Genomic DNA, 12,042 nt, shown 5'->3' on the forward strand with positions numbered 1-12,042 from the left:
GCTCACTGCTGCCTGAGGGGAGAATCCTCAAACATTCTTCTCCATTTCCCTCTGCAGGGAGAATACACAGAGAGACTCCAGTTACTCCAGTTAACCCTGCAGCTCGGGTGCTGCTGGCCTGTCCCCATGGCTGGGTTGGGTACAACGGGATCTGCTACTTCCTCTCGAGGCATCGTCTCTCCTGGGATCAGGCTAAGGCTCGGTGCTCCGAGCTCGAGGCTTCCCTGGCTGTGCTCACTGACAAGGAAATGGTGAGTGAGGAGTTTGGGGGCTTTGGGAAGGCCAAGGGGACCCTGGGGAGCTCCTGGGCTAGGAGTCCATTGTTTGCTCCTCTCTCCTTGCCAGGAGTTCCTGTTCCGCCTCAGCAGGAATGTTGATTACTGGCTCGGGCTGCACAGACAGGGCCAGCGGCTGCAGTGGGTGGATGGCAGCAACTTCAACTCCCCGTGAGTCCTGGGGGGCACAGGCAGAGCCTTGGGGGCACAGGCAGGGCCCTGGGGGGCACAGGCAAAGCCTGGGGGCACAGGCAGAGCTTTGGGGGCACAGGCATGGCCTGGGGGGCACAGGCAGGGCCCGGGGGCACAGGCAGAGCCTGGGGGCACAGGGGCACAATGTGTTCCCCTGAGGTTCCAGCAATGTCTCTGCTCCTCCCTGCAGGGTTCCTGTGCTGGGCAATGCAGGGTGAGTGCACCTGGCTGAGAATTATCTCGGGAGTGCAATCTGTTCAAATCTGTTTGCAGCAGAGCCCAAACCCACCTCTAATGGGGAATGGAGGAAGGATATTTTCTGTGCTGGGCAGTCTCAGCTTCACCTCATCCCCCCAGCATGGGGATTTCCTTCCTCAGCTGCAGTGTCTGCCTTGCACTGATCCTCAGGGTCACATCACTGCCTGTTCTGCAGGAGATGAACCTGCAGGAAGAGGAGATGATGAGAAAACAGATGTGTGGCTGCCTGGGCTGAGCCTGGGGGTTCTTTTGTAATTCTGAAAGCTTCACAAAAGTCATGTTTCTCTTGCACTCTGTATGTTTACTAACCAGGTACATATATATTTGTATGTCCCTGTGGATTCAGCTGTGAAACCTTTGCTGCCTTATGACCTTGGCTGGGGTAAGGTTCTGATAATACCAAAGTCATGATTTGACCCCACAGGGGCCATTCCCTTAAGGGTTGGACTGTGTCCTTGTGGGTCCCTTCCAACTCAGAGCATTCGCTGAGAGGTCCTTGTGCGACCTCCATCAGTATTTATAGTGTAAATGTTGTTGTTGTTATTTCCTTCAGTACTTTATTACTTTGTAAGAAATGCTAATCAAGGCCGTGCTGTCCCTCGTGTCCCCTCAGCACCTGCAGCCCTGTCCCTTGCCCTGCTGCCCCTGCCCCGGGGGCTTCAGCCGAGCCAGAGCCTCTTCCCAGTGCTCCCAGTGCTCCCAGTCTGCCCGTGCAGCCTCCAGCAGCCAGCGAGGCCTTCAGCTGGGCCGGCAGAGAGGAGCTGCTGGAGCTCCCAAATCAGTTGGGTTCCGTTTGTCCTTCCCAGCCTGGGGAACAACGATTCGGGAGTTTTCTGCCCAAACGCTGTCCGTTCCTCCGCTCAGCCCAAGGGGTTTGGGGAGATTTTGGCTTTTTGGGGAAATCAAAGCGATGTGGGGCTGAGGGAGATCGTCCCTCAGAGCCTCTCTGGCCAATCAGAGCTCGAGAACGAGGAGTGGCGGGAGATTCGGTCAATCGAAGCTAGGGCGGGCTTTCTAATCGGCGAATCAGCCAATGAGCTCTAGGGGCGGGCTTCGGGCGGGAAAATCAGCCAATGGGAGCGAGGGGCGGGCTTTGCACGGTAGGCGGAGTTTCCCTGAGGGAAGCGGCGCTCCGCGGATCTTCCTTCCAAATGTCTGTTCGCAATGGCTCCGGAAAGTGCCGGGCCGGGCAGGAGGCCAGGGAACCGCTGTGGGTGAGTCCGGGATGGAGCAGAGAGCTCCCTGCAGCCCCGGCAGGAGCCCAGAGGGTGGAGCAGGAGATGCGTGAGAGAGGCCGTGGGAAGCCCCCGCAGAACCTCGGGATTTTTGGGCCTGTGGGGATCCTCGCCTGAGCAGCCTTTTCTGAGGGGTTGTGTCCCCTGGCAGAGACCCCAGGCTGGAGCAGGACAGGGATTCCTCTCTGTGACCATGATACCAAAATCAGCCAGAAAATGAGCTTTCTAGCAATGCTTCTAATTTGAAGCATTTGAAAGCAGCCGTTTTTTCTTTATCAGTGCTGAACAAACCCCGAGGATCTCTTCTTTAATCTAGTGTGTGGGGTAAAACGTCTGAATGGGGTATTTGTTCCACGCGGATCACACATATTCATTACTAAACACTTCCTGGCTAATTCATAAACCTTTCCTCGTGCTCCTTTCCATCCATCCACCTCCTGCTCAGAGTCCTTTTGTGGTCCTGGAGGGACATCTAAAGGAGTTTCTGGTGATTGCACTCACTGATGTTTGGAGGAAAGCTCAGCTTTCCTCAAAATTGCTTCTCGTTGCATAACTTGCCCAACCTCACTGTAATTCTCTTTCTCTGTTCCTGCCCTGATTTCATCTATGTTTATCATCCTGTTTGCACACCTTTATCCCCTTTTATCTCTCTGCTCGCTAATCTTTAAGCTCTATCCAGCACCTTTAGGGGAACTGAAAATTTCTATTGTCTGTTCTTGATCAAGTCTCCGCTTTTTGTGTGATTCTGTGTCTTTTTGGAGCAGTCCCAGCACAAAGTGTCACAGGGACTCTGCCGTGGGATGATGACACACCCAGAGCAGACAGATGTTGCAATTACAGTGTATCCAAGTTCAATTACAATATAACCATCTTCAATTACAATGTATCTAACATCACTCCAAACCTGCCTGATGTCGATTACAATAGATCCAATACCACTTTTTAAAATGTATCCAATTGCAGATACAAAGTTATTCCTTCTTCATTTTGGAGCAAATCCCTGTCTCAGAACCTGTCTGGAATTTAACACTTTTCACAGTTCACTGACAATCTCTGGCACCATGTGGAATGGTGGTTTAATAACTGGCAGAGTGATCTGTGAAACAAAAATGTGTGCTCCTCCTCTCTGCGGCTGTTTTTGGCCCTGGGAGCCAAGTAATTTCATTATTTTCATCCTGTTTGGTTCTCTGCTGTGCTCTGCAGTGCAGAACGGAAACTTCAGCTGGTTTTGCTCTTCCTGTAGTCTTAGATCAACATGAACTCTGCTGATAACAAAGCTCTCTCTGCTCAGAGTGCCCTAAGGCAAACCACACTTACAATCCCTGCAGATCTTTACTTTTCTGTCCCTCAGTTGCAATGTCCATGTTAAAGCAACCATTTAGTCCTTCTGTGCTGAAACAACTCATGGCAGAGCAGAGCATTAGATTAAATAACCTCATTCAGGGTGGTCAGTGCAAATCCTGCAATGCATCTTCTGTTGACAAAAACAAGTTATTTCTTTCTGTGTTGTTTCCAGTCTGGGTTCTCAGTCAGGCTTGCCTTTAAACATAGCTGGGCTAGAATAAACTTCTTGTGATTGTCTGGAGTGTTTCTGATTTTGGAGCCCAACAGAAGCACAGCAGGATTTTGAATTTCAAAGGTGATTTCCTGTCCCACTGTACAACAGGACTGAGCTCAGTCAGTGGCTCCTCTGGTGTCCCAAACCCTTCTGTCCCACGTGTGTCCCACAGAGCTCAGGCTCTGTCCCACAGTGAATTTTGGGATCCTGATTTAGCAGCTCCATGGCTGTGACTCCTCACTAGCAGCTGGGCCATCCTTGGCTCACATCACTGATCTGTTCAGCAAAATTGGCAGTGACTCCTCCCTGAGCCACTGGGAATTGTGGTGGAACACCTTGGGAAAGATTTTGGCTCTCAGAAGTGAATAATTCAAAAGATCCCTGGGACCTGCCAAGCCCAGAGCCAGAATTACCAGTGTTTCCTTTTGTTTTTGGAGCACAGCCCGAGTATAATCAGCCCAAACAACAAAATCGTTACGGGTAAATCCAATGTAAATCCAACCCAATTCCAGGTAAATCAAACTGAATTCCAGATTGATCCAACCCAGCTCCAGGTGAGTCAAAACAAATTCCAGGGGGTCAAACCCAATTCCAGGTCGAGAAAACCCCATTCCAGGTAAACCAAATCCAGTTCCAGGTGGATCAAACCAAATTCCAGGTCAATCTAACCCAATTCCCAGGCAATCCAATCCAGTTCCAGGAGGACCAAACCCAATTCCAGGGGTGTCAAACCCAATTCAACTCTTTTAAATGTCCCATCGCCCCTTTCCCTCCATTCAGGAAGCTCCTGACAGCTTTCTTCTGGGAGAAATTCCTGAATTTGGAGATTTTTGGGTGCAGTTTTGGACGGGGAAAGCTCTGCCTGCCTTTCCCCTCCCTGTCTGTGTCCCCAACGTCCCACCATGGCTGTGTCCCCAGTGTCCGATGCATGTCTCACCTCAATATCTTCATTTTTACCCCAAATTCAGGTGTTTAGAAAGGCTGAAATGAAAACAAGACCAAGCCCGAAAGAAAAGGATTTACATGTCTGTGCCCACTGAGGATCCATGTGGTTGGGTAGAAGGGAAGAACATTTTTGGACGTTTCCACCCCAAAATCCTGCTCTTTGCCCCAATTCAGAACCATTTGGCTGTGAAAGATGCCACTGGGTGAGAGAAAATCAGAATCATGGAATCCCTGAGGTTGCAAAAGACCTCCAAGGCCATCCAGTGTTGCCTCATGCCAAGAGATGATATAACTGAACACAAAAGGTGAGATTTTCTGGGGTGGAAAGTCAACAAATCCGCTCTCCCCAGGGGATTTCTGATGTCCCCAGGAATTCCCATGGACATTCCTGGCCCTGCCTTCATCCAGGTGCCCACGGGGAGCCAGGAGGGTGTGGAGCCACCAGCCAGGTGTCTTTGCCACACGGATCACCAGCAGCACGGATCACCAGGGCTCTGCACAGCTGGGGTCACTGGGGATCATCCACTGCAGATCTTCCCACTGGGGATGGAGTTGGAGCAGCAATGAAGCTCTTCCTGCACTCGGGACACTCGCAGGGCTTCCCTCACTGGTGCCTCCGTTGGTGCTGAGTCAAGTGAGAGCTCCTGGAGAAGCTCTTCCCACACTCGGGACACTCGTAGGGCTTTTCCCCAGTGTGGATGCGCCGGTGGGTGATGAGGGTGGAGTTTCGCTTGAAGCCCTTCCCACAGTCAGGGCAGCGGAAGGGCCTCTCCTGGGTGTGAATGCGCTCATGGACGAGGAGATCGGAGCTGGTCTGAAACCTCTTCCCACACGTGGGACACTCATAGGGCCTCTCCCCAGTGTGGATCCGTTTGTGCTGCATCAGGTTGGAGTTGCTCCTGAAGCTCTTCCCACATTCCTGGCAATCATAGGGCTTTTCCCCAGTGTGGATCACCTGGTGCTGCAGCAGGTAAGATCTGTGCCTGAAGCTTTTCCCACACTTCCCACACTCATAGGGCTTTTCCCCAGTGTGGATCCTCTGGTGCTTGATCAGGGCGGAGCTGTGGCTGAAGCTCTTCGCACATTCTGTGCAATCATAGGGCTTTTCCCCAGTGTGGGTCACCTGGTGCTGCATCAGGATGGACATCCGGCTGAAGCTCTTCCCACACTTCCCACACTCATAGGGCTTTTCCCCAGTGTGGATCATCTGGTGTGTGATCAAGTGTGACATCCGGCTGAAGCTCTTCCCACAATTCCCACAACCATAGGGCTTTTCCCCAGTGTGGATTTTCTTGTGCTTGATCAGCGAGGAGCTGTTGCTGAAGCTCCTCCCACATTCTTCGCAATCGTAGGGCTTTTCCCCAGTGTGGATCCTCTGGTGCTGCATCAGGTTAGACATCTGGGTGAAGCTCTTCCCACACTCCCTACACTCATAGGGCTTTTCCCCAGTGTGGATCCTCTGGTGCCGGATAAGATCAGATCTCCACCTGAAGCTTTTCCCACATTCCCCACACTTGTGGGGCTTCTCTCTGCCCTCAGGCTTCTCCCCCAGCTCCGAGCTCCGGCTGCATCTCCGGGCCTTTTCCTCCTCCTCCATCCGGCCACGCCTTGGCAATGACAAATCCTGCTTTGGGGCAAAAACAAGGGCTCAGCGCCTTGCCCTGGGGGTTCCTCCTGCCCACCTCCAGCTCTGCAACTCTCCCAGGGGTTTGTGGCCATAAAAACCCCAAACCACCACCATTCACCTCAAAACCCTCACAGCATTTCCCCCTCTCTGCTCTTTGCACTTTGGCCTCCTCAGGCTCTCCCTTCCCTGCACTCATGGGGCTCCCGTGGCTCCCGGGCTTCCCTATTTACCAGGGTCCCGCTTAGGGATGATCCGGGGGCTTTGGGGGTCCCAGGGGTCCCTTCTCCCCTCATTCTCTGCTCCGTGCTTCCAGGGATCCCAGGCTTCCCCCTTAGCCACGCTCCCCCCTCTCCAGCCTGCCGGGGCTCCCCCAGCTCCGCCATCGCCCCTCTCCGCTCACCCCCCTCCGGGGCTCCCGCCCTTCCCCTCCACCGCTCTCCCGGGGGGACCCCATGCCCCATGTCCCCCTCCCACCCCGACACCGGGCCATGGCCACCTGCAGCCCCCAAAATATCCCCCAAAGCCCCATTGGCGCCTCAGCTTTGCCCTTCCGCCACATCCAAACGTTCCCCCCGCACAATCAAACCCTCCCAGCGACCCTGAACGAGATTTGGGGCTCAATCCCGCAAGCTGCGAGCTCCAAACACCCGCCCAGAAAAAACGCCGCTCGGGGACCCCCGAGACATTTGGGGCGATTTCCTCCTCCCCCTCACCTGCGGCGTGCGGGGCGCCGATGCTCCCGGGGCCGCGGCAGACAAAGAGCTCCGCGCTGCTTCTGCTGCTCCTCCTCTTCCTCTCTCCAACCTCTTCCTGTTCCTCCTCTTCCTCTCTCCTCCTTCCTCCTCCCGCGGCTCCTCCTGCTCGGATCTCCGGCCTTTCTCCCGGTCCTTCCTCATCCCTCCTCCTCCTCCTCCATTCCTTCTCCTCCTCCCCCCAAGCCCAGCGCCCACCCTTTCCCCCCCTTTTCCCCACGCCGTCGCATGCCGCGGGAGGAGCCGGGATGGAGCCGGGGCAGGTCGGGCTGGGGCAGCGCTGGACTCCGGGCCAGGCCTGGGCGCCCCCCACGCGCCCCCTCCCCAAATTGGGCTGGCGGGAAGCGCTGGGGGCGAGGGGGGGGCGCAGGTGGGGTTGGGGTGGGGAGCGCTGGGCGCTGCGGGTCTGCCTGGGAACTGGAGAGTCATCAGCGCCGCGAGCTCGGGTTGGATCAGAATCGCTCAGCGCCTTCTCCCATTGGCTCATTTTCGCGGGGCTGTTTTTCGGGGCTGTTTTTCTATGGGGTTTGGAGGTTCTGGGGGGCTCAGGGGAGTCTCAGCGCCTTTTTTGGGGTTCGCTGGGTGCCGTGTCGGGGTTCAGCTGCCTCCCAAGACCCCCCAGAGCGGGGTGACACTTGGGGACACACGGGGGTCCCCATTCCCGATCCATCCCAGGTCAGGTCTGCCCCTCAATCACAGCCCCACCGCGGGGTCCCCCCAAGTCCCTCCCCAGTGCCCCCCAAGAAACGCGACCGGAGCCGACTGGGAAGCTTTACTGGGAGCACTGGGAGCAGCCGGGCGGGGTCAGAGTGACAGCAGGGCTGGGGGGACACACGAACCCCCCTAAATCCGCGCGGGGACAGAGCGGGGGGTCCCGGCCGGGCCCGAGGCCACGGGGAGGGGCTGCGGCCGGCGGCGGCTCAGGAGCTCTGTGGGCAGAGAAAAGGGGGTGACACCGGGCTGGGGGGCCCCGGGGGGAGCACAGCCGCTCCGGGGCAGGGGGGACACGACCCCCGGGACCCCCCTCACCTTCTTGCGCAGGTAGAAGCCGAGCCCCAGCGCCAGGAAGACGAAGCCCAACACGAAGCCCCCGATCCCCGTCAGCATCTTGCTGCGGGCAGCGTCCGGCGGCATCTCTGGGGGGTCAGCAGGGCTCAGGACCCCCAAAAACCTCTCAGCGACACCCCAAGCCCCTCCAAGCACCCTCCCAGTCGTCCCCAGCCCACCCAGGAGCCCCTGAAACCTCCTCCCGATCCATTCCCAGCCTCCCCAGGACACACCAAAGCCCCTCCCGTCCCTCTCAGTACCCCACAACCCCTCCCAGTTGCCCCCCACCGCCCCAGGACCCCCAAACCCTCTCCCAGTCCCTTCCCAGCCCCACCAGGACTCACCAAGGTCTCTCCCAGTCTCTTCCCAGCACAACCAACCTCATTCCAACCTTTGCTTTTCCATCCCCAATCTCCTTCCAGCCCCTCCAGCCTCACTCCAACTCCCTCCCAGTTCCCCCCAGCACCTCCAAACTCCCTCCCAGTTCCCACCAGCACCCCCAAACTCCCTTCCAGTGCCCACCAGCACCCCCAGAACCTCATCCCACCCTCCCCAACATCCTTCCAACCCCTTCGCAGCCCTCCCACACCCCCAAGCCCCTCTCCCACTAGAAACCAGCCTCTCTCCACCTCCCTCCCAGTTCCCCCCAGCACAGCCCAATCCCCCTGCCAGCCCCCCCAGTGCCTCCCCCGCTCCCCCCGGCGCTGTGGGCTCTGGCCGTACCCCAGTGCCGCCTCCGGGGCTGCTCCAGGCTGACGTGCTCCACCTGGCAGGTGTAGGTGACCCCGCGCCGGGGGGGCGTTTCCAGCAGCACCAGCAGCTGGTAGGTCCAGTCCCCGTTGGGGAGCAGGTCGGTGGTCATCACTTGCTCCGAGAGCTCCTGCTGGCCCTGGAACCACCTCACCTGCACCTGCGCAGGGTAGAAATCCATCACGGAGCACAGCAGGCGGCCGGGCTCGGGCTGGGAGCTCGAGGGCACCAGCGAGATGGACACGCTGGGGGGCACTGGGAGAGAGAGGGGAGACACTGGGATCAGCTGGGGGGGCGCTGGGAGAGAGCTGGGAGGGGTGGTGTGGCATTGAGGGGGACTGTTTATGGATTGAGAGCTACTAGGGGGGGCACTGGGAGAGAGAGAAGTGGATTGTGGGGCACTGGGAGAGCGGGTGGAGGTCTGGGAATGGAGTGGGAATGGACTGGAGTTGGGATTAAATGGATTCAGAGGATATCGGGTGGCATTGGGAGTGACTGGGAATTGACTGGGAGTGATTGCAGGGGCAGTGGGAGAGAGGGGAGTGGATTTGGGGGCACTGGGAGGGCACTGGGAGAGAAGGTGGAGGTCTGGGAGTGTACTGGGAATGGATTGGGAGGGTGTGGGATTGGGTTTGGAGGGACTGGGAGTGACTGGAGCGCAACTGGGAGCGACTGGGGTTGCACCGGCAGGGACTGTGGTGGCACTGAGCGAGACTAGGGTGACACTGGGAGTGACTCTGGTGGCACTGGGAGGGACTGGGAGTGAACTCCGCGGCACTGCGAGGCTAAGTCCAGCGCGGAGAACTCGGCGCTGCTTGTCTGCCTGGCAACTGATGAGTCATCAGAGACGCGCACTCTGATTGGCTGAGAAGCGTCATCTTCACGCTTGGCTGAAATGGACGCGCTGGGGGGGTTGGGAGAGACTGGGGGGGACTGGGATGGACTGGGTGTGCTTAGAGAGCCAAAAGAATCCCTTAGAAGGACAAGAAGCCCCTGGTTTGGCACAAGAAGGGCTGAGGGCTCTGGGTGATCGCCAGGGAGGGTCTGAGGGGCTCCAGGGTCATTGCCAGGGCAGAGCCTGAGGGGACACCTCTGCCCCACGCTCACCTCTGCGCTCCACGCCGAACGGGGTGGACACCTTGTAGTTGTGCCGGCAAACTGTGTCCACCTCAGCCCGTTTTATCTCCAGTATATCTGGGTTGCTGTTCCAGTACTTGGCCTGTTTCTCCCCAAAGGGGGTGAACCCCACGTATTTCCCCACATCGCTGTCGAACCTCGCGTACTCCACCCGGTTATAGATGTACCTCTCCAGGAACCTCACCTTCTCCGTGCCATTAATGAAGTGACACTCGAACTTAAACATCTCCTGGCAGACCCCTGTGTGTGCAAGGCACAGGTCAGGGGTTCCCCCAGCACCCCCATCGATCCCAGAGCTCCGGGGGTCACCCCGGATCCCCACTCCGCACCCCCTGTGCCCCACGGCCGCCATGGGACCCTCCTGCCCGTGCTCCCACTTCCTCTTTCCCACCCTCCTCCCTATTTCCCCTTTCACATCCTCACTCCCCGCCATTTTCAGCCACTCCCTACTTCAGTTTTGGGGTCCCATTCCCTCTTTTTGCCCTTTTTCCCACCGTTTTACCCACAATTTCTCAATTCCCATCCCCCTCCCGCTCAGTTTTGGGCTCCCACCCTCCCCTTTTCCCCACTTCCCCACCCTCTCCCACCCCTTCCTCACCTTCCCCCAACCCTCAGCCCCTCCCGCTCTCCCTTTCGGCTTCCCCTCCTCCTCCCCCTCCACTTTGGGCTCCCAAACCCCTTTCTTTCCCCTTTTCCCCCTTTCCCATCGCATTCCCTGCTCCCCCCGCTCACCCGACAGCTCCGCGCCCGCAGCCGGGATGGCTCCCAGCACCACCAGTGCCACCAGTAGGGCCCCAGCTGCCGCCACTCGCCCCATGGCCAGCGCCGGGCAGCTGCCGCCAGCCCCGCAGCAGCCGCTGCACTGGGAGCTCCAGTCCGGAGCAGGGCGGGATCATCCGCCCCGCGCGCTCTGATTGGCCGGGCGCCGTTTTGGGACGCGCTCCCATTGCCTGGGCGTGGTTTTGGGCGCGCTGCCATTGGCCGCAGTTGTTTTGGACGCGCTCCGATTGGCCGGGCCGGTTTGGGGCCCGTTTTGCACAGGCTCTACCCGGCAACCGGTGACGACACAACACACACGCCCTCCCATTGGCTCCGCCGCTTTTGGGGCGCTGCGCCCCCACTCCCACTCCCCCCACTTCGCCGCCGCTGCACTGGGACCACCAGCGACCCTTCCCAGTGTCGCCACATCCCGAGGCGCCATGGATGGAGCACGGAGCTGCCCCTGCCTGCTGCTGCTGCTGGCGCTGACCCTGCCTGGCCTTTGGGGGCTCCAAGGTGGGCTTTGGGGGGTCCTGGAGCCGCGGCGTTGGGATTTGGGGTGTCCTGGATCCATGGCAAAAGGGGATCGGGGAGATTCAGAAGGTCCAACCCGCTTTTGGGGGATTTTTCTGGGAAGGGCGTTGGCCCAACTTCCTGTTTTTTCAGGGGTTTTCCCTATATTTTTTCCCCAATATTTTTGCAGTCAGCAGTGGCCAAACTCCTCTTTTCCCACGGTTTTGGAGTTCTGACAGTTCCCAAACCCCCCTGTACCCGAGATTTTGGGGCTCTAGGAGTTCCCAAACCCCCCTGTATCCACAATTTTTTGGGACTGGGCGTGTCCAAAGCCCCCCTGTAGCCAGGATTTTGGGATCTGGGTGTTCCCATGTCCTCTTTTTCCACCATTTTGGGGCTCTGGGATTTCCCAAACCCCCCTGATCCCGCAATTTTGGGGCTCTAGGAGTTCCCAAACCCCCCTGTACTGAGGATGTGGGGAACTGAGTGTTCCCATATCCTCTTTTCCTAGGACTCTGAAAAGCTCAGGATGCTCAAATTCCTCTTTTTCCCAGGATTTTGGGGCTCTGGCAGTGCCCAACCTTCCCGGTTACCAGAATTTTGGGTGGAAATCCCCATTTTCCAGGATTTTTATGCTCTCACCCCCCACATTTCCCCATTCCCATTGCCCCACACCATCATCCAGACAGAATATAACCAAAACTCCATTTCCAGGGGAATTCAGCCCAATTCCAGGTGTGTCTGACTCGATTCCAGGAGGATCCTGGGGCAATTCCAGCCTCTACTGCAGCACCAACACCATTCAAACCCAATTCCAGGTGGACTCAACCCAATTCCTGGTGGATCAAATCCAGTTCTAGGCAGATTATACCAAATTCCAGGTAAATCCAACCCACTCTCAGGTGGATCAAATCCATCTCCAGGTGGCTCAAACCCAATTCCAGGTAAATCCAACTGAATTCCAAGGGCATTCAACCCAATTCCAGGTGGATTT

At 57.5% G+C, this 12,042-nt stretch overlaps 4 protein-coding genes and 1 pseudogene across 5 annotated transcripts in view; 2 read left to right on the forward strand and 3 right to left on the reverse strand.

The window, feature by feature from the left end:
* The window catches only part of LOC146421380 (uncharacterized), a 162,934-nt gene that overhangs the window by 113,525 nt on the left and 37,367 nt on the right, over nt 1-12,042 (forward strand). The gene's annotated exons all lie outside the window — the stretch shown is intronic.
* Nucleotides 1-12,042, forward strand: part of LOC146421382 (uncharacterized) — a 167,982-nt pseudogene that overhangs the window by 101,779 nt on the left and 54,161 nt on the right. The window lies entirely within an intron of this gene.
* The window catches only part of LOC146421389 (uncharacterized), a 53,696-nt gene that overhangs the window by 28,596 nt on the left and 13,058 nt on the right, over nt 1-12,042 (reverse strand). The window lies entirely within an intron of this gene.
* The window catches only part of LOC146421390 (uncharacterized), a 43,414-nt gene that overhangs the window by 25,986 nt on the left and 5,386 nt on the right, over nt 1-12,042 (reverse strand). The window contains 1 exon segment of the mRNA XM_085047119.1: nt 5,074-5,922. Within this exon segment, the coding sequence (XP_084903245.1) occupies nt 5,074-5,922 (849 nt within the window).
* LOC146421392 (class II histocompatibility antigen, B-L beta chain-like) lies at nt 7,600-10,651 on the reverse strand. The gene is made up of 5 exons (XM_085047549.1): nt 10,509-10,651; nt 9,747-10,016; nt 8,613-8,894; nt 7,872-7,978; nt 7,600-7,771 (listed from the first exon to the last, which is right to left on the reverse strand). The coding sequence occupies exons 1-5, from the start codon at nt 10,591-10,593 to the stop codon at nt 7,763-7,765; spliced, it is 753 nt and encodes a 250-aa protein (XP_084903675.1). The 5' UTR covers nt 10,594-10,651; the 3' UTR covers nt 7,600-7,762.

Source organism: Lichenostomus cassidix, unplaced genomic scaffold (assembly GCF_008360975.1).
Source record: "Lichenostomus cassidix isolate B80296 unplaced genomic scaffold, HeHo_3.0 HiC_scaffold_33, whole genome shotgun sequence".
Taxonomy (NCBI): domain Eukaryota; kingdom Metazoa; phylum Chordata; class Aves; order Passeriformes; family Meliphagidae; genus Lichenostomus; species Lichenostomus cassidix.

Coding starts and splice junctions, on each gene's coding strand:
- LOC146421392 (XM_085047549.1), bottom strand. CDS start 10,593: ATGGGGCGAGTGGCGGCAGCTGGGGCCCTACTGGTGGCACTGGTGGTG. Junction 8,895..9,746: donor GTTCGGCGTGGAGCGCAGAG/GTGAGCGTGGGG, acceptor TCTCTCTCCCAG/TGCCCCCCAGCGTGTCCATC. Junction 7,979..8,612: donor GCCCCGGAGGCGGCACTGGG/GTACGGCCAGAG, acceptor CTGACCCCCCAG/AGATGCCGCCGGACGCTGCC.